Consider the following 26,759-nt stretch of genomic DNA (forward strand, 5'->3'; position numbering starts at 1 on the left):
CCTACCACAGCCAGGACTCTCCTATATATTTGAATTCTTTGTCTTCTCCGTGCCGTAGTTGTACTATACTATAAATACCCAGCTTTGTCACATAAATGCAAAGTTTTATTGTGCAGTTAGCCTTGATAGAAAGCACTGCTGAAAGTTGTTTAGAAATTAAATATCTAAAACAAGCTATTTTAAAATACAGAGCCCTCACTATTTCATGTCTGAAATGAAGAAATTTCATCTTAGGGAGAGCAAGCTGTCTTTCACACCATATGGCTAATGGTAGTGCATAGCAATTAGCTGGGCTGATTAATGGGGAACAGACTCTAATTTTATGCTTATAATTGAGGCTGCATTTGCACCCCTGGTGCAAATTCAGCACATCCCAACTTCCACTTACAACAGGCAAGAAATCAAGAGAAACAGAATGGTGTGGAGAGAGATTTTTTTTTTTTTCCCTTCTAGACCCCTAAAGAGCATCAGATTTGCAATTTAAAAGAGTGTTAGCAGCACAATAGATGACAGATATGTGCAATAGGGTCAAGCGGCCTGGTAAACAAACAGCACCCTCATACACATGTCGAGGCAGAAAAGGAAATGGGTAATATCTAATAGGAGCCGTAAGAAATTTGAATATGTTTCCCCCACCCCGGCAGGCACTCAACATTTGCCTACTATGGTCAGATACCTTTTTTTTCGCTACCCCTCCATCTTATGGTTCTGAAACACAAAGCAAGGACTCGCCGTAAACAAATACAAGGAGAAGAATAAAGCTCCCAATCCAGTGAATTTTAAGAACAAAGGAAGTGTAAAATGTTTTACTAACAGGAAAGCCTGCACATCTTTCCAAATCTCCAGAACAGAAATAATTTTGTCTCAGTCCACATATATTGGATGGCTGTAAATCTTTGATGCAGGTACTTAGTCTTCCAGGTCAAACTCAGTCCTCTATGTAAAGTTTCAATTTACTTCTTACTCTTTATGATTCTAAAGTATTTGCAAGAAAATTAATGCATGAAGTGATTCTAACTCTTGCACGGCTGGCTCAGTGAGCAGCAGGCAGATTTAATTCCTACCCCAAACTCTCAGCATTTAAGAATCAGGAGGGCACGTCACCCAGGACTAAGAGCAGATTCAGACCCTGAAGGCACTTGACCATGTGCTTAATTTTACTCATATGAATAGTCACACTGTTTCACTGGTCTGCTTACAAGAGAAAAGCAACACATGCACTTCAGCCTTATCAGGTCAGGGGCCTCTTTCAATATTTCCACGAATTGTTCCTAGCTAGGTATCTAATGTGAAAGTGGTGCTAATTGGGCAAATGAATTTTAGGGCAATTACAAGTTGTCACCATGACTGGGTTCCCACTTGGAAAAAGAGAAATGGCTCTGAGTTCTCAGCACAGCAACGCTGCAGCTCCCAACAGCAACACCAGTGTGGGCACCTCTTGGAGATACCCATCTGCTCTGATTTTTCTCAGGCTGTAATGGGTTATCTTTGGTTTCTTGGAAGAAGCCAAACCTACTGAATGAAGCAGCTGAGAAAAATACGGCATGAAAAATAAAATCCCCCAAAACCTGCAAGGAAGAATTTAGGTGGCCACACAGGGTTTTACCCGTGCTGGCAAAACAAGGAGAGTGGCTCCTTCTTTGCTGGTATCGCTGGGCACTGCCTTCAAGCAGGATTTAATCAGGGAGGAGCTGGAGGACGAAACATGCAGATCCCCAAGAATGAAAAATTTTGTTTTAAAAAAAATCAACCAACAGAGAAGTTTCCATTTGAATATTTTGTCTAAGGCTCTCCCCCACCAGGAAACCCTCATCCAAGTTTATTCTCTTAGAAGTGGGTACTAGTTTTTACCCTCAAGATACTCCTTTTTACTAAATGTGTTTTGTAAAAGTTACAACGCATGCAATGGCATTTTTACAGTCTTAAAACAACTGATTGTAACAATGAGCTTATGCAAGAATTTCTTGTCTTCCACCAGGGAATTATTTTCTGCCATCGAATAACATGTAACAAATGATTTTTTCAGACATGCAAAAAAACACCCACTAACTTTAATGAGACTGCAAGGTCAAGCTCTCTTAGGTATCAGAGGGGTCTGTGAGAAGATGCTGCCTTCTCCACAGTAAAAAGGAAGTAGAAGAGGCTTCACCTATTTCAATCAGCCAGAAACGAGAAGGAAGCAGCTGCAGAAGTACAGCATTCAGGAGAGAAGGTATTTGATTGTCCTGAGTTTAAGTGAACCACCCTAGGCTGACATGTTCAGAAGAAGAGAGCACGGGGCACAACCAAATCTGCACAGGGAAGCTTAAACATAATCAACAAGAAGATAACTTTTGCATAGAGAAGTATCACTTGCTCAGTTACAGCTGAGCAGGGACCTTGTGCAAGCATCAACTGGGATAAAAAGGCCTCCTGATTTCAAGTTTTAATATGCATCTGGAAAAAAAAATTAAAATTAAAAAATTTATCATCTTACTGAGGAGGTTTTGTTGGGAAAATTGGAGACAGAAACGTTTATTGCTGGAAGACTATAACTGACTGTTAATTTTGGTGAGGAGACCTTTTGTGGGCTACGGTGTCTAAATGAAAACCAGTAGCGTTCTGTTAAGAATAACTCTTTATAAATAATTGAAAACTAGTGTGACGACTGAGACCTTGCTGCTAATTGCACACACCGAACTGTGTTATTTGGGGATTGTTTAATGCGAGAAAGATAAATTTAAGTCCGAAAATAGCTGCAGGTTCAACCTAGATTTTGAGAGACAGATTCATCTTCCCATCACTAATTAACTGGAAGCAGGGTATTTCTTACCTGCACATTATTTCATGCGTGAGCAGAACTCGGCACATTTCTGGGTTCTTGTCTTGGCCTTCATATACTATTGCCTAGAAACAAAAGACATTTTTAGTTGTGGATCGAGTTGAGTTTGGAGAAAAGAAAAACAAATCACGGTAACCAAAGGCGCAGCCGGAGTTGCAAGTCGAGTCACAGGCTGAAGAGACCATGTCTCCACCGAACCTGCTCCGAGACTTGCAAGTGGAAAACAACAGAAGCTGAGTACAGTTAAATTCCCTCCTCTCCATTGTACATCTCTCAAGCGGTGTGTAGGATGGGTTTTTTTAGTAGTCAAGACAACCACGATTTTCTTTTCAACTCAGAATAAAATATAAACCTAACAGCATTAAAAGAAAAAATACAACCAAAAAACAGCAAGGCTTGGCATACTTTAGGTCCTATTCATTAAAAAAAAAAAAAAAAAAAAAAGAGCTCATGTATTTTTAATTAGAAAAGCTGCACAGCCCAGGCATTTTCCTGGTAGCTCCTGAGAAAGCACATGGGTCTGATTCTCCCCTTGAACATCATGATCTACTTCTTTGCAGAGAACAACTCTGGACTTACAGGGATATAAATAAGCGAGAGGCAGGCCTGAGCAGAGCAGAGGATAACAAAACAAGTAAGGGATAAACCAGCTTGAGAAATTTGACTCTGAGATAGCACAGGGAGAGTCCTTTAAGTTAAAACTGTAGAAAGACAGTGTATTCACATTTCAAGAAGAGTCTATGTTTGTAATCCTCCCACAAGCAGAACTGGCAATGACGGCGAGGGATCGGTGTTACAGGCTAACTAGGTTAGTGCTCACAGGCCGGTCAGTACAGGGTTTCCATCTGATCAGAACAGACTTAAGTTTTGTAACCACTCCTGGTGCTGGGAAACAGCCCTCCAGTAGCAAAAGAAGAGTGAAAAGAAGTTGCTTTTCCAAGAGCACCTTTTGATAGCACTGAGGTTCCTAAATGTTCTAGGGTGTCACTCCAGAGCTGGGATCAGCGGTTAGAGCCTCAGCCTCAGAGGGACAAGCCCCTGTGCCTGTGAGCATCAGCTCTACTCTTGAGCTGTGGTGTGACCTTTCCAGCCTCTAAAATACAGGCTCAAAAAGAAGAAACTGGGGATCAAATCCTGCAGATAAAATGACATCTGATATGGGTAACCCTAAAGCTAACGATAAAACAGATACTGAAAATAAAACCCAAAAGTATGCTATACGGATGCAATATATTTTATGGAATTAAATCACTTTGAAATGACAGTGTTGAAAACAGTGAGGAAAAAATAAGTTATCTTAATACATAATGAAGTAAGATCATACAAACTGCTTCCCCAGTCTTTACAAATATAACCCACCAAGGATAGGAGGTGTTGTACCTGCAAGGTGGGCACGGATCTCAGGACACACAAACCTGAAGAAGCATGAGCTGATTTTTAACACCATAAACATCAGGAATGGGGCTGTGTTGCCTTTGCTGGTTTCAATTTTTTTCATTTCAATTGTGCTATGTCTATTTCCCTAAACCCTGAGAGCCAGTGGGGTTTTTCTGCCAATAAGATAAAAAACAGGCTGCAGGTGACTTTGCAGCTAATGGGTACAGAGTTTCACCTGACTTCTACCCCCTCATTTTCCCCGGTGAAGCACAAAACACACAAACCCAGCACTCATACAAAGGGGACACAAAAAAAGGGTGCAGGACACTTGCAAAGTCCATACAGCACAGACACTGGGAAACATCACTGACCCCAGCTCGGCCCCACACCTTGATGTACTTCTACATCAGTGCCCAAGACAAATACAAAGGGTTTGCAAGAAGCCTTGGAAGATGGCAATACAGTCATCCTGTTACATCAGGAGGTGGGACAAAATTAGAAGAACCTCATTTCCATGCAGTAAAGGGGAAGATAGGGAGAAGCTTCTTCCAGCCAAAACCAGAGACTCAAAGTAACCTGCTGACAGCTGATGGGGTTGGTCAGCAGGGCCATGGCAAGGACTCCAGAAGACCCCAAATCAGCTTCCAGCAGTGGGAGAGGCCAGGCAAGGGAAATCACAGCGCTTTTTGGACTTCACTTATCTATAACTAAAGAAAAATCTGCCTCTGAGAGTGTAAAGAGCAGATCTACTCCCAAGGCCTTTGCTGTAGACAAACACCTTTAGTCCACAGCACGACATAAAGGGAAATAGCACCTGAGAGAGAATTGCTGGGTCACTCTTCCTAAACTTTCAAATCTTAATATACATTTACCCAATGTGGGTTATCTTGTTGCCAGTGAAGCCAAGAAAGCACTAGAAATGACAAACCAGAACGTAAAAGTCGCTTTGTTTTTTCCCCTCCCTCTTCCTCGTCTCTTCCTGCTGCTGTGCTTATTTAACCTCCAGGTACCCGCTTAAATAACTCAACTAAATAGCAATAATGAACGGGCAGAGTCAACACTGCGGTACATAATCACCTTGTCTGTTGTGTTTAGCATCAGTGATCCCTTCTTTGCGTGCATGACATTCTGCTGCCTTCCCCTACATTGAGGATTTGCTCTTCACTTTATTTGCATTTCATTACCGACGTTTTACCCACGCACATGTTGTTTTCTCCACATTAAGTGCGGATATTCCTGCATACGCTATTCCTGCCGGAATTTCTAGGACCCTCTAGGAAGGAGAAGGAATCGCTGAGTTCATTTCTGAGGAGCTCATCCCCAACTCCCATTCCCATGTCCCAATTTACTTGTGTGAACGGCTGTGTGAAGCGCCAACTGTTTGCTTCCATGAGTGGCTGCCCAAGAGCGTTACAGATACTCAGCCGCCCCGCAAACGGCGCAGCTCTGAAGCATTAATTCTACAATTAGTTTTGAGAAGGAAACAGGAACTGCTAGAGTTTCAGATCGTTATAGCTGCCAGAAGTGTTTTTACAGGAAGGGTCTACTATGTTACTGTTGTGAAAATATTGAACTGTAAGGATCGACAAGCTACTCTTTTAACAAAAGTATCTTTTATAAAATTATTAATTTTTTTCAAGTTCAGGCTTTAAAACAGAGTGTGTGCAGCAGGATTCCTTGTCGCACTTGCATCACCGTGATTTTGTCAGATAGAGATCACATTAATGACAGATAAAGTGAAAGTTGGAGTGTATAAACTTAGACCACAGCAGAGCTAAAAATAAGCCTGCAAATACACATCAGAGTTGCACAACAAAACACCAGCAAAGGAAATGCAAAATTATAGGCTTTGTTTTTTTTCTTTTCTGTTTACTTTGTGTAGTTTTAACTCTGCGTTATTGCATAAGCATTTCAAAATAGCTTTTCTTCTCCTGAACAACTTAAATATTTCCCCACAAAATTCATCTTCCATTTTGTAAGCCATTACTCACCCAAGTAACCCTTCTACAAGAAGTCCCAGTGAGTAACGATCACTTGTGCACAAACCGATTTCAAAATCAGGCTTCAAAAAATTAGCGCCAAAATATAAGGCTTCCTCACTTCCATTTAATGAAGTCACATAAAAAGTTAAATCAAATACAATTCACTGCTTGCCAGCAAATAAAAATCGCTAAACTGAGCACACTGCAGTCATTTCTAGATGACAAGCGCATCCAACAATTTGCCTAAACTTTTCAATGACAAAGCTCATAAAAAATAAAATAAAATATAAAGGGAAAAAATAAAATAAAATAAAATATGAGGAGTGGGGGAGGTAATATAAAAGTCAAGGCTACAGTTTTATTTAATCCACTTTTTCACCACTAAAGAGAGCAGGATAAAACAGTAAGAGTCGATGAATAAGTTGGAAAATTAGAGAGACAGATTTTGTTCTTAACTATTCCTGAATAAATCCAGATTTATGCTGGTACAACTGAGGGCAGAATCACCTCGTGGTGTCCGTTTGCCAGTCAAGCAATCCTGCTTTCTGAACTGGACGAAAAACAATCTCGAAGGCGTAAGATCACAGCCATTATATTATTCAGTTATGTCGTGGCCTTGATTTTAAAAGAGTAAGAGAAGGAGAGAAATCGCCAACACGCATCTAAATCCACTTGCTTTCAAACTCCTCATCTGTTTCACAAAAACAAACTATCTCTTTTATTGTCATAAAGGAGAAAGAAAAACTCATTAAAAGGAGGGTCTTTTCTAAAACAGAACTAAAATGATCCGGAATGACGTATACAGCCCTACACACAGAGAGAAAATAAAATCCTGGCCCCACCGAATTCAATAGGAGCTTTGCAATTGACTTCAGATGGGCCAGAATTTCACCCAGAGAGGATTAGGCTTGTATCCGCTATATATCGACACAGAAAATACTGTGAATTACATTTCTTTGGCTTCGAATACTTAACCCTTAATCACCCGAGCTTTTACCACTTCCCTAAGCAAAATTTTGACTCATCCCAGTGAGGTTTATCCCGGACAAGCAGCGCAGAGCTGGGTCCCAGGGAGAGGACGGGTAGTTCTGGCTGTTCTTTCAACGCACGATTCAGTAGCATCTAATTATTTTATCCAGTTTTCCCCTGCCTTTGATACACAGCCTGCTTATCAATGTATTCACACAAATTAAATAAATTTATCTCTCCTAATATGTTCATTTTTAATGGTTTTCAAACATTCACATGGAAACAGCTCTAGCGTAAATATCCCAGAACAAATGGCTGTATATTATACAGGAGGGAGCAGTTGGGCTGCCAGACTGGGAATGCACCAGGCCATCTGGCTCAGGCAGTCTCTCCAAAATCCTCAGCTTTGTTTTCACCCTCAGACTCCAAACAACACATTTTCCACTGTGATGAGTTTACATTTTCCCAAACACAGGTCCTCATCATGCATGCAAATTCCAAACTTCTCCATTCCTCTCTGTACAAGGAAATTAAAATCACCTGTGCTTCTGACATCTCACCAAAGGCACAAGAAAGCTGCTAAAATCTGGCGCAATGTAAACTTTCCCCGTCACAGGGGTTAGGTTTTGTTTTATGTTTGTGTGAAATTTCTCCGAGTCTGCTGAGGCTCCTCTGAACTTATTGATAACATTTTTTTTTCCCCTATGCGTGTCGCTGCCAGAGAAGGGCCATGCTACGCCCAGAATAGAGATCTGATCAAATATCTGCAGACATCAGAGGATGATAGAGAAGTAAACAGAAAAACCATTTGCATCCAGAATTAAAGTGCTGAAAAAAATCAAAATATAAACAGTCTAAGTCTGAAGGACGGATTTTTGACTCATGAGGACTCTCAGCAGCAGACAATAGCTATCGTGCAAAAGTTATGATTTTAAAGATGCCTGAGCCATATTAGCATCCGTTATATCTTATGGATGAGAACGGCTGAAGAAGAAACGGGTGGGGAAAAAGTATTTCAGATTTATTTCCTCCATCTTTCCTAATAGTGAAATATCTCAACTTTATGAAAATACAGCTGAAGAAATAGAAGGCATCTCTTCTCCGTAAATATATTAAAATCCTTAGCCTTGCCTAAAAACTCCGGTTTTATTAGAGCAGACGTATTTCATGTTTTGCAGGCAATTTCAAAATGCATCATTGTTGGAGCCAGACCTACTGCGGTAGGAGCTGCTGCTTTACGGAAAGCAACAGCTATAAAGTTTGGGATCCTACAGGGTTTTGAACACTTTAGGAATGTGATCCGGACATAAAACGAGGTGCCAAGATAACATAAAAGAAAATTTAATTAAGCCAGTATTGACGCTGAATGGTGTTACCCTAACTGAAAAGAACTTTCCCGCAACGTTAACGATTTGTGCACAGTATTTACAATTTTTAAATAACAGAGACACATTTTAGAAACATAGCTAGACCCCTCAAAGGCACATAATTCCAACCTTTGCCAGCACTTCTCTGGGGCCACTGCCAGAGGCCAAGCACGTTATCCTGAATATAACTCAAAACGATGCACTTGGAGACCAGTCCTGCCTGGGTTTCCCATTCAGAAGTCCCACAGCCCAGGCTGCCAAGGAGCGCGCGTGCAATGAAAGCTGATGGTTTGGGGCAGCGCATGCATAGTTCACGCACAGATTCACCCCCCAGATCTGCCCCGGGGTGCAACAAAATCCACGGTTACTTCAGTAAAGCCACTCTCCAGCCCCACTTCCCATATTGCATCACAGCTGATAGAGAACATAGACACATCAGGACGCGTAGATCCCCCTAGTCCGCCTACGACAGGACTCTTGCTACTAGTTTCTTAATTGGGCACAGCCACACAAGCAAATCCTTGAGTTATTCAGATCAAAAACTCTATAGGAACAGGAATACCTACTGCATTTCATGCACAGCATCCAGCATAGCAAAGCCCTGGCTGCCTACTTGCTGATACAATGGGACATGGATGTCACATCTACGAGTAGCAATCACGTATACAGAGATCTAGAACTGATTCGCAGAATGGTTTCTATTTTATCTTACCTAACTTAATAACTTGCACCTGTACAAAACCTTGCAATCTATAACCGTGAGACAAAGAGAACACATTTAAATCTGATTTGTCCATATTTAATATAAAAAGAAAATTAACATAAGGAAAGAAACACAGACACTTTCCTGTGCAATCTGAGGAACCTGACTCAGTGAAGCTTTGCTTCTGTGGGATTTTTAATTTGCCACCAGAAGCCTCAGAGTAGCTGCAATTTCAGTCTGGGAATTCACAATTGTTGAGTGTGTGAACGTGCATGTGTGTGTCCTGAGAAGATCCTTGCCAGCTGAACATGTACCCTTCTGCAACAGTTTCATTTAAAAGTAATCATTTCATTATCCAATTTGTTCTGAGCGTCATGCATTAAAATACTACACCTTCAAGTAGACTGACAATATATATTTAACTTTCATTAAAAATTAAAGAATTTTCAGACAGTCTTTGCAATATTTAATTACAGTTTGATGATTTGAAAGTTACTTGAGAATCTTCTATATAATTCACTGTCGTAAAATATAAATGTTATATTCAACATTTGGGTGAGCTTCTGTCATGCGTCATACTTCGCTTCCTAATAAGCTTTCAGCAACCGAAGCGATCACAACTCTGAGATAATTTCACTTTTTAAAAAAGAAAAAATTAATAAAGAGGAGGGAGAATTTAGCCCTCGATCCCCAAAAAAGTCAGAGCAGCACATGCCACTGTTTTAACTAGACAATGCCCTATTTTTCACAAGCAATTATAGCCATGCCTAAAGAAATTATATTCATGAAATTAATACGTAAGCAAACATGTTTGCATCTAAAATAGCCTTTTGCTCCCCATTTTCTAGTCGAAGTTCAGAGAGCTTTTATTCCAACCCCTCGATTCTCAACTCCATTGCACTTTCCCCAAAATCTGTCATTTGCACTAACTTTGGTTTTGTAAGATTTCCTGAAATCAGACAGATATTTTTTTCCCCCCTTCATCGTGTATGTGCTTTAAAGCCACACGGTAGGTTTTACAAATAAACTGTATCTCCGGGTTTTTTTTCCCCTTTCTCTCCAAAGACCCTCTGATGACTTGATAATAATGAGAGACCAAGAGGTCAAACAGTGCCTTAGGATGAACTCTTCATATGCAAGATGCCTTTGTTAAGAAAATTATTTTGAATCGGCTGCTCTACATGAGCACAGGGCTCTGTTTTCAATAGGATTATGAACAGAGGCTTTTGCATTTCCGTAATGATAGGAAAGCTATTTAAAGATAATATTTATTGACATACGGTCTGCAGTGAAATACAGAAGCTCCAAAAGGACTGAGAGGAGTTCACATATCAGGAAGACTTTTTTACTTTTAACACAAACTAACCGATTTGTGCCTGAACAACAAGAATAACCACAAATGCTTTCCAAGATTTGTTTTGAAGAAGGGTATGTTGCTCCTGTTTTAATTCCTACAGGGAATGGGCTCTGTTTGGAAGCGTATGGTTTATCAGAGTTCAGATGCGTAAGGGATTGTCCAGTAACATTCATACAAGTTCCTTTTTTTTTTTGATGTTGAAAGACAGTCTTCAATAGCAGGAAAAGATGTTTTGGGACCATCAAAGACAGTTTTCTAAAACAAATCCAGCCCTTACAGCTTTACGTTTTGCTGTAAAAAAGAAACTCAAACACAAGCCAAGAGTTTTTTTCCCCTACGGAAAACATACAGGGACTGACTTTTGCTATCCGTACAATTAAAAAAAAAAACCTTTATGTTTTTCCTAAATAATATTTAAGAATTGTTTTTAACAACTGAAACAGATTAGGAGAGAAAAAATATATCTTGAGTATAAAAAGGCTTAAAAGCGGTTGTAACTATTTCAAAAACGTATTATAAGGGGGAAATATTCTGACAGAGCAGAAGTAAAATCTAGAGTAACAAATATTGTTTTAAAAAAAAAGGAGATTAGATCTATTCAGCTAGTTTCTTTGTAAGAATACTGTTTTCATACAGGAAAGTATTTTTACAGGTAGGCACGCACAGTATGACCCCGAGGGGCTAAGTAACAAGCCTAAATTAAGGGATAAGCGCTGCTGCCCCGCTCCCCCGGCTCGGACACCGCGTCCCGGGCCGTTCCCGCAGGCAAACGCGTCCCGGTCCGCTCGCTCCGTTCCCCACGGCCCCGCAAAGAAAGAAAAGCCAAACGCAGCCCCCGGTGCTGGCGGCGTTTGGCGGGGCTGAGGGAAGCCGGAGGTTGAATCTTATTAATGAAGCGGCCGAGCCGGCCCGGACGGGGCTCGCCCGCGGCTCCCAGGGCCGGCGGGCGGGGGGGGGGGGAAACGGGGTCCCGCGGGGCCCCTCGGCGCAGCCCCGACGGCTCGGGGGGTCCCCGCGGCTCAGCCCCCGCCGCTGCAATGGGGGGAGAGGGGACCCAGCCGAGCCCCGCGGGAGCCGGCAGCCCGGTCCCCGCCGGGCCGGAGCCTCTTGGCTTCTCGGCGGGGGCGGGTTTCGCCTCCGGGGGCCGCCCCGACGGCTGCCGCCACCTCCCCCCCCGCCACCTTCTCCTTCTCCAACACACACCCCGCGGGGATCCCGCAGCGCTTACCTGCTTGGTCATGGAGTCGATGAGTCGGACGTAGAAATCCTGCTCCGTCCTAATCCCTGAAAGAAGGAGAGGGGTGAGGAGCGGGGCCGGGCGGCGGCAGCGCCCCGGGGCTGCGCGGAGCGGAGCGGAGCCCCGACAGCGGCTCGGCGGCCTCCGGAGCCCTTTCCAGCCGGGAAGGCGGCGGGACAGCAGCCGGGGGGAGGCGGCGGCGCTGACCCCGGGGTCCCCCAGCCCTTACCGTTGCTGTAGAGCAGCTGGAGGCGGTAGTGGATGCCGTTGTTGGTCTTTTCGCTGTTGGCTTCCTGAAGTTAAAGAGGACGCGGGATGCCGGAGAAGAAAGAGAAAATAATATCGTATGAAACTTCTCCGTTGCTCGCACGCCGGGAGTCCCCGGGGCTAGACGGGGCGGCTCTCAGCCCCCTCCCCTGTCCCAGAAACGACGAGGAGACCCCTTCCCCGGCTGCCCTCCGGGCCGAGGGAGAGCGGGGAGCCCCGGAGGCGGTGGTGGCTCCCGGGACGAGCCGGGGAGCAGAGCTGGGACTGCCCGCGGAGAGCCGGCCGGCCGAGCCCCCTACCCCCCAGCCCAGCCCGAGGTGCTGGGCTAACTCACCTTCTCCTTCTCCACGAAGCCCACGAAGGCGGTGCGCTCGATCTCCACGGGCTGCCCCTGCCGGTCGTACAGAGCCAGGACGAAGTGGAAAAAGTTGGACTTCCTCAGGTTGGAAGGAGGCTGCTTCTCGAAGTGAGCCCGGGCCAGCCCCACTCCGCTGGGACCAGACACACGCGGGTTAGCGGCGGCCCCGACGGCGCGGCTCCCGCATCCCCCCCACCCGCAACCGGGGACCCGGTTGGGCTCCCCCGGGGCTGAGCATCCTCTCGAGTCCCCCCGGGGCTCTTCCCGAGGCGGCCACGTCGAATCCCCCCCCACCCCCACCCCATCCCACCCTGCAGCGAGCCCCAAGCGGCCCCCCGGTACCCCCCAGCCCTCCCCGGGGTGCCCCGCGTTGCCCCGCGGAGCCGCATCGCTCCTGCCGCTCCTCAAACTCGGCTGGAAGCTGCCACCCCAGCTCCCTTGTTGCCTTATCTTTCAGTTTAAGTCCCGGAGAGCCTTCCCCCTCCCCTGGCCGGAGCGGGGGGTAAACACCGAGCCGACAGCCCCGGAGGCAACTTGAAATATTTCAGGGTTGTCCCTGCAGAACTTTCCCTTCCTTAGAGGGCTCCAAAGGGAGGGGTGTGGGGCGAGGTGGGAGACACCGGGAGATGTCAGCATTAAACTTCTTAGCTGATGCCGGCTCAGGCTGCGAATCCGGCATCAGTTGTTTTGGTTTGGGGTTTTTTTTGGTTGTGGGTTTGTTTACTGCTTTTTTTTTACAAGTGGAAGAAGATAGCGAGGAGCAGAAATAAGAGAGAAAGCGAGGCTGGGCGCAGCTTCGCCAAATCCACCTTCTATTTGAAGGGATTTCTTTTTAAAAAATCTAAGATAAGTGGCAGCGGTTTTAGAAAGGGGCTTCGAATTAAATTTCTCCTCGAGAAAGCTTCGCAAAACTCCCTGCTTATCGGAGGAGAAGAAGAGAGGCTCTTGATCCTGACGAGGATAAGAAAGCGAGGTAGAGAAATGTATTTTGGAATACACCCCGTGCGCAACTCGCTGCTTATCGGAGGAGGGAAGTGCCATTTGGAGATGTTAAGGCTAAAATCAGCAGCAAACATAGTTTTGAGAACTTCGTGGGAACACAGGGGGCTAGAGGGATTAAATACAAATTCCTACCTAGCGAACTCGCCGCTTCCATTATTATTATTATTATTATTATTATTATTATTATTATTACTACTATTATTATTATATTATTATTATTACTATTATTTTAACAAATCCTACGGGACAAGAGGGATAAATATTTAACTGGCGGAGCTCCCTGCTGTTCGCAGAGCTCCAAAGCCGTTTTTTTCTGTTGGGTGCGGGGGCAGGCGCTGCCCGCGGGAGCCGGGGCGCGGAGCGGGGCGCGGGCGCGGAGCTTCCCTACCTCTGAGCGGCCGTGCTGGCGTCCAGGACGCCGGCTCCCTGCATCCACGTCCGCACCGCGTTCATCCCCGCGCCGAGGGGCTCTTCCTTCATGCTGCTCCCACTCCGCTGGATGCTTTCCTGAATCCCAAACATGAATCAGAAACAACAGCGCAAAAATCTTCCTTCTTCGGTCAAAAAAAAAAAAAAAAAAGTGATAAAATAGCCAGGCGGACTGTTATATGTGGGTTATTTCTCTCTTTTTTTTTTTTTTTTCTCGCTCTGCGGCTGATCTCTGGAATCAAAGCAAGTCCGAGAAAGCAAACACAGGCACGCACATTTAAAAAAAAAAAAAAAAAAAATCCAAAGGCAATCAGAGCCCGGGTTTGTCGCTGCTCTTGGCTGCGGGTGCAGTTTTTTGGGGTGCTGGGGGCCGGTCGCAGCGCTCGCAAGCCGGAGGAGCACTTGAAGTCCCTTTTGTAGGCAGGCACCCCAAAGAAAAAAAAAAATCTCAGCTGGCAGTTTAAGAAACAATAGGAGGAACGGGAGCTGCGGCAGGCTCCGCTACATCAAGTGTCATTTTCCAGTGACAAGAGAGGCAAGTTTCCCCCCCCCGCCTTCTCCCCTCTCTCTTTTCTTTCTTTCTTTTCTCTCTCTTTCTTCTCCCCCAGCCGGAGCGCTCTCTCCTCCCTCCTTCAGCAGGAAGCGAGTTGCCGGAGCCGGGCGCACGCCGGGAAGGGAGCGAGAGGGTCGCACCGGCGGCGCGGACGGACGGACGGACGGACGGAGGGAGACCCTGGGGCTCTCCCGGTGCCCGCGCCCCCTCCCTCCTCTCCCGCAGCGCCGGGGCGGACTCGCCGTCTCTCCCTATGGGAGCCACTTTGACTGTCCCCGCCGCCGAACACGAGCCCCGCAGCCCCGGCGGGCGGGGGGCGGGGGCTCCTGCTGACCACGCCCCTCTCATTTGCATAGCCCCGCCCACTCCTTCCCCCCCACCCCGCGCCGCCGCCGCCGCCGCCAATAGCAGCGCGCGAGGCGCCGCCGCGGGGGCGTGACCACGCCCCCCTCATTAGCATGACCCCGCCCACGCGCCCCGGCCCGCGCGGGGAAAGGTCCCGCAGCCCCCACGGAGGCGAATGGCGGGGGGGGGGGGGTGTATTAACGCGAACGCGCCTTTGTTCATCAGCGAGGCGGCGATAACCGGGATGGAGGGCACGGACACACCCACCCACCCACCCCCCCCCCCACCACGGCAGCGGCTGCGCCCCCCGGGAACGCGCGTGGGACCCCGGGTCCCGCCACCTTCGGCCCCGCGAATCCTCAAATCCCCTGCTGGACCCTCCCCCCGCCCCGCGCAGAGATGCAAAAAGCAGTTTCCGAACAGGACAGTTCACGCAGAAAGTCCGGGTTTGTTTTGGTTGGTTGTTTCTAGTAAGTCTGGGTGGTTTGGGGTTTTTTTCCTAGAGAAAATAATAATAATCAAACCATCTCCCCGCATCACTGCCCCTCCTGCCCCTCGCACGGGGTCCAGGTGCTCCCCTGCGCCCCACAGCTCTGCCCACGGGCTAGAGCCGCGCGGGTGATGCCTCCCCACATCCAGGCTTGCACAGCGTTTGCACCTATAATAAAACAAAAGCCGGTGCGCCCCGGCAAGCCGGGCTGCCCTCCCTCCTCCCAGGGCTAACGGAGTCTCGAGTGGGACCTCTCGACGCCGCTTTGGGGCGTGTAAGGTGTCTGGGTTACGTCTGAATTGTTCCCCATCCCCTCTCGAGGTGCAGAAGATGCTGTCCCGGGAGAACCGGGGCCGGGCGGCTGCTCCCGCGATGGCTGCTCGTCCTTCCCAAGGCAGCGGAGCCCTAAACGTCCCCTCCGGAGCCCCGCTGAGGGCACCAACCCTGCCTGGAGAGCGAAGAGCCCGGCTACGACACGCTCTAAGCACCGGTTTGTGCTCCGTAGGCGCCCTAAGGGGGTTTGACAGCTCCACAGGACCCTCTCGCAGGCACCTGCACATCACTGTGTGCGCAAAGACCACCTGAGCACGCAGCTAAACCTTGGCCAGAGGGCTCTGTCCCCAATGCACCTCGGTGGCAAGGGGACACTGCGCCTGATCCTTGGCTCTAGGGGACTCCACACACACAACATCCACATCCAAAATCCGCTGCGTTCTCACAGAGGAACCGCTACAGAGAGCAAGTTTTCACATTCCCTGAATTTCACATCCGCGATATTTAACTCTTCGCATAATCCTACTGTGTCCTATCTCAGGTTTGTGTGGAAGAACACAGACATCCAGCCACACATGAATATTTACATCCCAGGTATTGCACAGCAGCAGCTTGGCCCCTGCAGGCTTACTGGTCTTCCTCGGGCTGCTGCTGTATCACTTGTATCATATCCAGCCTAAATGCCTCCATGGTGAGATATATTTTGCAATTAAAAGCTATTTGCACCTGCACTGATTGCTCCTTTCCCAGGGCAGGGATTTGCCTAGGGAGGAATAATGCATTTGAATCGATATACTGAGCAGTTGGCAGATTTTGCCCTCCAAATCTGTTCAGGGGATCAGGGGACCGTTTCCCTGCCTTTTCCCGGATGCTGAAGGGAACAGCATCCCAGCAGCAGGCTGAGGGCACCTCCACCGGGCAGGGACAGCCAGACACGACAATAAAAGTGAGAAGTCCTCCACTACTTGCCTCATTGTACACACACACACACACCCCTGAGTCCAGTTCACAGCTCCTGGAGGCCAGGAGGAGATGCCCCACCTGGGGCTGAGTGCCAGGAGGAGATGCCCCACCTGGGGCTTACCGGTAGTCTGAAAGCCACTAATTGGTGCAAGGACGAAAGAGTTAAACACTGGCTGCCACTAATTGCTTCAAGGGCAAAAGAGTTAAACACGGGCTCGACCCCCACAGCAGTGTGAGAGAAAAGCAGAGCTGAAATAAGGAGGGGGTGAGAAAGTCAGGACTTGGGGGGCAGGGGGTGCTAGTGGGAAGAACTTGCAGCAGGCAAGGAGATTTCTGTGCTCCGTCTGCCCTGCAGAGGCCAATCGTATCATGCTGGGGCATTTATTTTAAAGAAGTCCCAGTTGCCTTTAGCACTCACTTTCTCCCCAGCACCTGGGTCTGGTCTCTGGACCAACGCCACCGCGCTCCAGCGACTGCAGCAGAGCTGCTGCGCTGTCAGCCCCTTACGAGGCCGGAGAGAATTCATGTGGAAGCTGGGTTTGTCCTTCCCTTAGACACCAAACTGAGCTGGAGGACACTCCGCTGCCACAGGGGAGTCCTCAGTGGGCTGGCTGGGACTCAGCGCTTAACTGTTTTGCTGCAGAAGGAAATGCGGGTACGTTGCAGCGAGGCTTTTCCCTGCAAGCTCGAGTTAAACGCTCTCAACGTACAGTGCGGAATAAAACACACACAGTCTCGCAGGCTGCAGTTTGCTCCCAGGGTGGGTAAATGCTTCACTCCCAAAGGAAGCAAGAGCCACACGGTTGAGCTGTGAATTTTACCTCAGCAACACAAACCCTGAAGCTGAATCTCTTCAGCGCAGGCAAGAGCAGGTTGTGGATAGGACCAGGACACAGTCACAGTGTCCCTTGTAATGATGGATAGCAGGGATGGGGCAACACTGGGATCCAAATGCCAGTGGAAGGGAAAGGAAGAGGAAAGGTCTGGTCCTGGCTTACTCATCCTACACAGAAGAAAGCAGAGCTCCTCAGGAACAACTGGGTTTGAGGCCTTTTACAAGGGGGTGATGGAAGGAGGCTTCACTCTGGAAGAGAAGCCTAGTGAGGCTGGAGACAGAGGTGCTGGATCGCAGGCGTGTCCTGCATGGGGAAAGGCCTTTCCCCTGCTCTGACGTGGTTTCCAAGTGGGCCCAAGGCCCCTCTTGCCTCTGACCTGGAGCTTATCCATGACAACTCCCTCCTCCTGCCTCCAAACTCTGCTCCCTCTGTTCCAGGGCTCCCGGCACAGGGGAGACAGTCAGGCCTCACTTCCCTCTGCCCAGACCCCGGGTGGTTGGAAATGGGAATTTTGGAGAGGAAAGCCTTCTGCTCCCTTTGCCCTGACACTTGCAGCTGGATGAGGGACCCCCTAAAGGGAACCTTCTTACCCTTCTCTGGAGAAGGCAGAGGAACAACGGACCCATGCGGATGGGGGAAAAGGAAATGCAGCCTCTCTTCTCCACGCGGGCCTGAGCACATACCTGCACTTTCTGCTGATGCAGAGGTGGAAGGCGTTTGTGGGTTTGGGAACAATTCACTCGTATCTTCCCCAGCAAAGATGCTTTTCATGAGTATTTTCCTCATGGCCAACAGGCTCCTGTTCCGATCCAAAGACTTTCCATCCACAGATAAATCCAGTGTCTTCCCTGGCAGGTGATGACAGCATTCAGTTACCTGGGATGTTTTGTTCCTACTACCTGACTTGCTCCTGGAGAGAAGGAAAAGAGGAGAAAAAGGCTTAGGGGTCTGAGGGCTGGGATATGATGCTCTGCCTGTTCAGGAGGATGCTTCTGGGACCAGACAGAGGGTCTCTGTCCACAGCACAGTGATGACAGGATCCCACTTTTACTCATGAAGAACCAGTAACAGGTGACCTCAATGGAAAGGTTTCATCCAGGAGCTTTCCCCCTCGTGCCTCCTGTACTCTCTGGAGATTGGAGCTGGGAACCCCTGGGCTGCACCCAGCCGGGACGGGGTGGTGGAGCTCTCTGCTGGCCTGGGGCAGAATTAATTCCTGCGGGCTGGGAGCAGCAGGACCAAGGGAAACATCGCTACAGGGGGCGAAGGACAGGGGGATGCGCCTGGAGGCAGGACAGGGGGGTACCGGGCAGCAGTAAGAGCCCAGAGAAGCAGACCCTGCCCCGGGGACTCCTCGGAAGGAGAAGAATAAGACGGGGACGGAGACGGGAACGGGGGAGGGAGGGGGACACGGGGGACCCCTAATCCCAGCTCAGCATCCCTGCAGGGCTGAGCCCCCCCTAGCACCTCCCCGGCGGCGAGCAGAGCTGGGGAACGAACATCGGGGCGAGCACGGCGGGGGAGAGGGGCGGGCACCCCCGGCTCTGCTCTCATTGCCGGGGGGGCAAGGGAGAGCCCCATCCCCTGTGTGTGTGTCCCCCTTCCCCCCATCCCTTGTCGCCGTGTCCCCGCAGCGCAGCCGAGCAGCCCGGGGGGGGGGGGGGGGGGCGGGGCCCGGGGCCGCGGCGCCGCGTGGCCATAGCGCCACCTGGCGGCCGCGCGGGGGAACTGCGCCTGGAGGGGACGCGCAGATTTATTTGGGGTGGGGGGAACCGGGATTTGGGAAGCGGGGGGGGGAACTGGGATTCGAGGCGGGGGACACACGGGGAGAAGGAGCAGCTCCCCCCCAGCCCCGGCATCATCGCTGCGTCCCTGCTTCCGACAGCGAATCTAATCCTGAGCGCAGGCGATGCAGTGTAGAGTCACCCGCCTGGGGCTGGAGGGGGGGCTGGGGGGGGTCCCCCCAAATACTTGGGGTGCTGTCACAGGTCACAGCGCTGCCCTTCGTTCACGGGCAAACAGCATCTTGTCCAGCTGTCAGTTCGGCTGTCCGAGGGTTAATTGCTCTCCTGGGGTAAAAAGAGTTCGCAGGTGCAGCTGGACCACAGGCTGCTTGCTCGGGACAGGGACCTGATCATAGAATCATAGAATCACCAGGTTGGAAAAGACTCATCGCATCATCGAGTCCAACCATTCCCATCAGTCACTAAACCATGTCCCTCAGCACCTCGTCCACCCGTCCCTTAAGCACCTCCAGGGAAGGTGACTCAACCCCCTCCCTGGGCAGCCTCTGCCAGTGCCCAATGACCCTTTCCGTGAAAAATTTTTTCCTAATGTTCAGCCTAAACCTCCCCTGGTGGAGCTTGAGGCCATTCCCTCTCATCCGGTTCTCCCTCGAGAACCTCTTGGTCCTAACGCATTGTAGGACCCTCCTGGCAGCCCTACACGTGTCAAAAGGCAAACTGTCCATACAAAGCTTCCGTTTTCACCGATAAGAGCAGGTGAAATCTGTTTCTTCATCTACACCAACATTTATTCGTTCCTTCGGCACATCGGTGGAAATCGCACCACGCTATAGACAGCTGCAAATTTCCATCCCCTACCTTACCTACACCAGCTTGCAATACATTTAAGTCCAGCTTGTATTTATTTGTTTGTTCTGGCAGCCACTGGGCAGGTTATGGTTATTTTATCACACAAAGTCTTGCTATGATTTGTTACGTTGTCAGTTCAGCAAAGCACGCAAACACATAATCAACCTCTCTTGGCTTCACATGTTTAAGAGGGAAGGGATAAGCCCAGAGGCACACACAATCCCTCCCTCTGAGGCCATGAGTTTAAATTACATGGAATGGATTTAAACATCTACTAAGGTTGTCACACACTTTGCTAAATCAAGACTGAGTATTATCAGAAGTATTTAAGTGACTCGAAAATCTATATCACCTTTTAAACACTTAGATAAACTGTGAGGACTTTGCAGCCTGAGATTTCAACTTTAAAGGTGCACAAGCTCTTTTGAAGGGTGTGCTCCAAAACCTCAGGCTCTTCCTCCAGATAGGGGAGTGATAAGAAACACATAGCGCTTACCAACCCGGCTAATTAAGTTCTCTATGTCTAGGACCTGATTGTTCAGGATTTGGCTTCTCTTTCGGGCTGACCATTTTGAAAACTATTTTCTCTGGCATTCATGTCAGCATCAGGAGGCCTTCTGATATCAGCAGAAGGAGAACTAAGTTCGTCATTTAAGCTCAGATATTTTGTCTGGAGCCAGAGCCATACCTTTGACCAGTGAGATTTGGCCAGAACACAACATAGAAGTGCTTTGGTTGCAATAAAATTTAAAATACGAAGAGGCACTTACTTTTATATGTACTTTCCAGAGCTTTGGACAACTCAAAGTTCAAGTCCTGACTTGGCACAATCCAGAATAGGGGGGTTCCTCCTTTTTGTCTTTGTCCAGGATCTCTGCAATCGGGGCAGACCAAAAGCATCTGCTTGCACCTTTCATGTCCCTTCTTAGGATTTTTTCTAAAAAATATTCCACCTGTGAGAAACAGGTATAAAAGTTCTGTCAAGGAGACAACCCAACAGTGCCCATTGGATGGGGCATCACACTCATTAGGAACTCTGGTGTTAGCTATAAAGTCTGTATCTGTTTTAAAGTTTGCATTTCAGCCAAGCTAAATTGTGCCTAAAAATTCTCACTAACAGAAATACTTTGGAAGATACTGTTCGCTACTTGGCATATGGGCAAGGAATGAGACATCGTAGTCCTTATTCAATCCCAGCTCCCAGTGACTTCCATAGGAAAAGGGTAGTTGTCTGGGCAGGCATCTGTGTTTGTTCCATATGCACACACATTCATTATGGATGATATACAAATGCTGCTCATGCTTCCTGAGCAGATTGTTATGGTAAGGCTCACATCCCACTGATCTCACTGCAGGGCTTAGGAAGCCTTCAGAAGCCTCCCAGAATGCGTTACAAACGATGTATGGAGAAATCTCTTCCTCCAGTGCTGAAACAGAGTCATTGTCACGGTGTGATGAAGGAACTGTTAAGCAGACACAGCAACAACACTGGAGCTGGATTCTAGCCAGGGCATTTCAAGCAACTTGTAAAAAGTTCACTGATTCTTTAACGACTCCACCTGGTTAGAGCAGGACCTCTGTTTTATGTGCCTTCCAGAAGATATGTTGCAAGAGAAGTGTGTCTTAGATGATATGGCTCAAACCGGTTCCTCTAATATCATGTTGGTCTGGAATAGCTGTTGACCTGATGGAGTGTTAATGGGAACATTTATTTGTTTCTTTATCACTACAAAGATGTCATATATACTTACCCCGCTGCTGCCACTGCTCCCAAAGGGCTGTCAGCACAAGAGCCATTATAACACCACTGCCAGAGGTAATTTTTTTCTTCCCCTCACACATTATTTCTTCAAATGGTTCTGTAAAGAGAGAAAGAGCTTGGATACAAAATTTGCTGGTGTAAGAACAGTGCAGAGCAATGTGAGCCAAAGAAGCTTTTCTGAACGCCTGTCAGTCTCCTCTTTTATTGCTTATGGAGAGCAACACCGACACAGAGCAGCTCCACCTTGGCACAGGGTGCATGTGCTGTGCCTGGCACACTGCGGATGGGATTTGCCACCAGGACTCGCCAGAACTCTTCCCGTCAGTGGAAACAAATAGATGAAGCTTGTGTCGCAGTGCCAGACCAGGGGCTGCGTTTGGGTGATATCCCCCTTCTTAGTGTTTCTTCACATTTCTGGCTTACATGAGAGCACAAAGACTTTAACACAGTGTGTTTTGGTGACACAGTCATTAGTAAATATAAATTTGGTAGCAATCCACTGCCCTTACCTGGGGGAAAAAGAAAAAAAAAGAAAGAAACCCTATCGCATTTCATTTGTGTTATGCAACGACTTGACAGTTTAAGGAAATCACTAATGGGACCTTTTACTGCTGGGTCACTAGTTCAAGCCTGGCTCTGCCAGTAATGACCAAGAGTATCTGATGAATGTTTGATGATGTGAGATTAAAATATAGGCCTTAATCCATTTATCAGTAGAAAAACACTTCAACAACTCGAGCCCCTTCAAGCTAATCTTGATAGAAAAGCCTGCAAGGGTGGACGTGGAAAAGCCCTCTGCAGCCCTACAGTAGATCAAGGTCAGGATGGGGGCGTGCAGGTGGAAAAGCTTAAAGCACTGATGCCTGGGCAGAACCTTTCTGTGCATAAACAAATCTACTGGTTAGTGTACTAAAATACTCAATAACAGCACAGTATGAGAGAGCCAAATCTGGTATCGTCCTCAAAGGGAAAATGATCCTGGCGCAGGGGGGGAAGATGCAAACATTAGGAAATCCAGGATCAAGAAGTGGTTTATACTAGTGCCAAAACTCAGGAAAAAAATCACAACTTTGCAAGCAGAAATGTTCCATTTGAATTTCTCAGTATTATAACACTACCATAAAGTTGAAACACAAATGTCCAGGCTGTGGGTAAGGAGTTAGTAAAAGTCCTCCATATTTATTTGAGACAAATTACCTTCAACAGAAAGTCATTGCCTGTTTCTGTACCTCCCACACTGTCCCTTGCTCTCAAAAAGTATAAAAGACCGCTGGCAGAATTTGGAAATTGCTGGCAGGCAAACACTGAGGGGCTGATGTCTGAGCAAGAAAGAGCCTCCTGCCCTTCAGAGCCCAGGCTCCCTCCTGAAGTCCCGTGGCGCTTCTCCTTCAGGATTCCTCCTACAGACCCAGAAAACAGGGGTAACCACTTAGAGAAGTGGAGGGGAGGGGCCGTCCACCATGGGTGCTGGCATCAGCCAAGAATCCTTGCTGTACGGTCCCGAAATAAAGTGACGGGAAAGACTCACATCCCTTGTAAACTCACCAAGTGCTTGCAGAGCATTTCGAGTAAAATTAAAAAAGCGTGAGGGCCATCTGGTGGGAGCCGGGAGGGGGATTAACTTTACCTCATTGTTCTTGGTGCTTTTGCCATGGGCTAAATCCAGCTGCAGAGTCCGCTGGCCGGATGCTGAGAAACTGGGGGACGCCCGAGGGGCTGTGCTGGCATCACTTACCTTGGTAACACGCCTTGTACCTCAAAACATCCTTTTTAAGGGAGTTATGTCTGTAACGACTATGTCACCACCAAAATGCTACATGCTTCTGCCAAGTGCTTCTGTGTAAGCGATGGAGGCAGCTGCTGGGGCCAGGGGCTCGTGCACGTGAGCACTGACTTTAGCATGAATACCTACCAGGGATGGAAAGTCTGGAGCTGCAAGCAGGGAAAGGCTCCTCTGTATCATTTACAGGGACAGAGCAGATTCTTTTTTTTGGCCAGTAAAGCTCAGCACTGACTCAATGAAATCAGCAGCATTTACCTGATGGACTGAGGCTCGGCTACCTCTGCCCATTGGGTACAGTGTGTGCTGGGTGGGAGTGCTGGACTCACAGACCCCAGACTGCAGCCTGAAAACAACACCCCTACAAGCATGTTTTCTGACAAATGAGAACAGCACAGACAGTCATACTTTTCAAGGAACGCAGAAATTATTGTAGATAGTTTGCGTTGGAAGGGACCTTAAAGAGCAGCTCGTTCCAACCCCCTGCCATGGGCAGGGACACCCCACTAGATCAGGCTGCTCCTCTTGCTTGCATTTGGTTTTGATATCTGGAAATTAACATTTTCATCACCACATTTAAGTATCATTTGTTAGAGAAAACAAACTTACTGCCTCAGAAGAACCCAGAGCATTAACCACCACCTGGTATTTTCTTGCAAAGGAAGAAGTACCAGTGCCACCCAGGCAGAATGTGAGCTGCTACCAGCAGCCTTGATCCTGCTCCACGTGTGCTCATGCTCACCCCGTGCACTGTACAGTCCTCTCTTTGCTTCACTCTGTGCCAGAGCAAGGTTTCACTCCTTAATATCTGAGGCAGCCACTTTTTTCCTTTTGAAGTTGATACCTTCTGGGTGGAAAATTAAAAATTAAGACAAAACAAATCTTTTCACTATTCCAGGAGTTTTGGACGTGCTAGGAAAGTGCTGGACAGTCATTAGCCATGCAAAAGGCAATGGGGTGCTGCCCCGTGGGTCCGGCAGGCCCTCAGCATCAGTATTGCACAAATAGGCAGCACACACAGAGAAACGTCTGATCATATACGATGCTCCCTCTGAGCTCTGCAAGGTGCACTCACACACATCCCATCCCACCAGCTTTCCAGCCACAGCTTCAGAATGAATCGAAACCCAGAGCTACAAAGGCATTTACGACCCTCCAACTAAACCACTTTGCTTCAGCAGCCTCCAAGGCTTTGGAGGTGCAAGTACAGAGAATCATATTCTAATTCCAATTTTGATATTTTTCCCCAGCTGCAACAACACGTTGTACAGACACTCTTCCTGTGCATCTTCACACTTCGTGGGATTTGATCCATATTGATCCTCATGCGCTTTTCTAGGCTCTCTTAAGGCTGCAGAAATGACAATTTTCACACTAGTTACAAAATAATTACCCATAATAATTTAATAATGAGCTTTGCCTTTAAATTATTAACATAGGTAGCCAAGAAAATTGTCAATTTTAACAAGTTTAAATTCAAATGATAAATGCCAGATCTGTGTTAAATGAGACCAGCAAATTAGCAATTAAAATATTTATGCAAGAAGGCAAAAGATATTGTATTCAAGGAGCTGAAGAGTGGTCTCCCATTGGAGTATTTGACAATGGCCCGTGTTTGCATATCTCAGCTTTAAAACCCTGTGCAAAGGGAAGAGGGAAATATCTGAACCCATAATTGGAGCTGGACAGTGTTGATTGGCGTCCAGTGGGATTTCTCCAGAATCCAGGCAATTCTCAGAATACCCTTGGGTTATATTGAGCAGAAATCCTGACCCCAATCAAATTATTTCTATCATATAAATCTTTATCTGTGGGAAGCTCCAAAGAAAGGAATCAATTCATGCCACCTAATTGGTTTGTCACTGAGAACTGAGCAACTGTGCTGCCTGGTTTTTAAGAGAGAAGGGGGGAACGTCTTTCAAACTAAAAGAAAAATAGCAGTGTTGGAGCAGATTTCTGATCCACTGTGAATGGGAATCTCATTTTTCCCAGCAAAACTTTACCAAGATGATCCGTTCGCATCAGCATCACGGGGTAACGCACCAGAGTGCAGCTTCACTGGGGATTTAGTTGGTGAATTCGAACATGGAATTTCCTTTTGTAGTATTTTTCCCCTGCACAGCTCCCTGGGGAGCATTTCAATCCTACCCCCCGATGCCAGCAGCCCCAGGGTCGTCTATGTCCATCCCCGCATCCCGGCTCTCACCACCACGGGGGCTGCCCAAGCCCTCACCCCCTCCCCAGCCGCTCTTCTCCTCCTGGCCACGTCTCTGATTTGAAAAGGAGAAAAGCGAACCCTCTGGAAAGTAATCTCAGGCTTTGGGGAAGTTTGGAGTCCCGTTGAACCAGGATTAATTTCATCCAGGTGTTTATACTTGAACATCTTTAGGATGGGAGTCCTGGTGGGAGGGGAGCGTGGGTTTAGTGCCAGTTTTCTGCTCAGGGAGAAGTTTGATCCCGCAGACTGAGAGTGAAACATCAGAGAAGTGTGAGCCCATCACCAGCACTGCCCACTCCCTCCATAAAAGCGCAGCACAAATGAATACAGAGTCCCCTGTGTCTGAAACCAAAGAGGACAATTCAGGACCCATTGCTGCACGGACAGACCCAGATAATAAAACGCCACCTGTATTTTCAGTTGCAAACAAGTCTGGGGAGGAGATGATGGCAGCCCAGCAGCAGCACATCTCCCCAGACATCCCTCAGCTTACAAACCTCACCCATCCAAAGGGAAAAGGAGGTTGTGGAGAGCAGGGTGCTGGCCTCTTCTCCCAAGTGACAGGGGACAGGACGAGAGGGAATGGCCTCAAGCTCCACCAGAGGAGGTTATGGTTTGACATCAGGAAAAAGTATTCATGGAAAGGGTCATTGGGCACTGGCAGAGGCTGCCCAGGGAGGTGGTTGAGTCACCTTCCCTGGAGGTGTTTAAGGGATGGGTGGATGAGGTGCTGAGGGTCATGGTTTAGTGATTGATGGAAAGGGTTGGACTCAATGATCCAGAGGGCCCTTTCCAACCAAGTGATTCTATGATTCTATGAAAAGGTGACCCTGCAGCTTCTTTTTATTATTCTTTCCAGCTCCACACCTTTAGAAACAAAATGGGGACCTGGAAGTGACCAGAACCACCTTAAACACAACTGTGACTCCACTGAGAAAGGGCTGCTTGGGCCCAGAGTTTGTGAAAATGCCTCTGACCACTCCAGTCAATCCTCACCGCCCTGTAGGACAGCTGGATGCAGCAACACACGTGGCCCAGAGCCCTCAGCTGTACCCAAGGAGCTCAACCCAAGAAGC

General features: G+C 47.9%; 1 protein-coding gene across 8 annotated transcripts in view; it reads right to left on the reverse strand.

Moving 5' to 3' along the window:
* The window catches only part of EBF1 (EBF transcription factor 1), a 276,666-nt gene extending 261,946 nt beyond the window's left edge, over positions 1–14,720 (reverse strand). For 3 of the 8 annotated variants that reach the window (XM_069868872.1, XM_069868871.1, XM_069868869.1), the window contains exons 1-5: positions 13,829–14,720; positions 12,415–12,571; positions 12,043–12,106; positions 11,805–11,860; positions 2,813–2,886 (exon numbers count right to left, since the gene is read on the reverse strand). In XM_069868872.1, the coding sequence (XP_069724973.1) occupies positions 2,813–2,886; positions 11,805–11,860; positions 12,043–12,106; positions 12,415–12,571; positions 13,829–13,962 (485 nt within the window). In that variant the 5' untranslated portion in view covers positions 13,963–14,720. The remainder of the gene's footprint in view (positions 1–2,812; positions 2,887–11,804; positions 11,861–12,042; positions 12,107–12,414; positions 12,572–13,828) is intronic. The other 5 variants (XM_069868876.1, XM_069868875.1, XM_069868868.1 and 2 more) reach the window with 2 other exon arrangements.
* Between the last annotated feature and the right edge of the window lie 12,039 nt (positions 14,721–26,759).

Source organism: Phaenicophaeus curvirostris, chromosome 15 (genome assembly GCF_032191515.1).
Source record: "Phaenicophaeus curvirostris isolate KB17595 chromosome 15, BPBGC_Pcur_1.0, whole genome shotgun sequence".
Classification (NCBI taxonomy): Eukaryota; Metazoa; Chordata; class Aves; order Cuculiformes; family Cuculidae; genus Phaenicophaeus; species Phaenicophaeus curvirostris.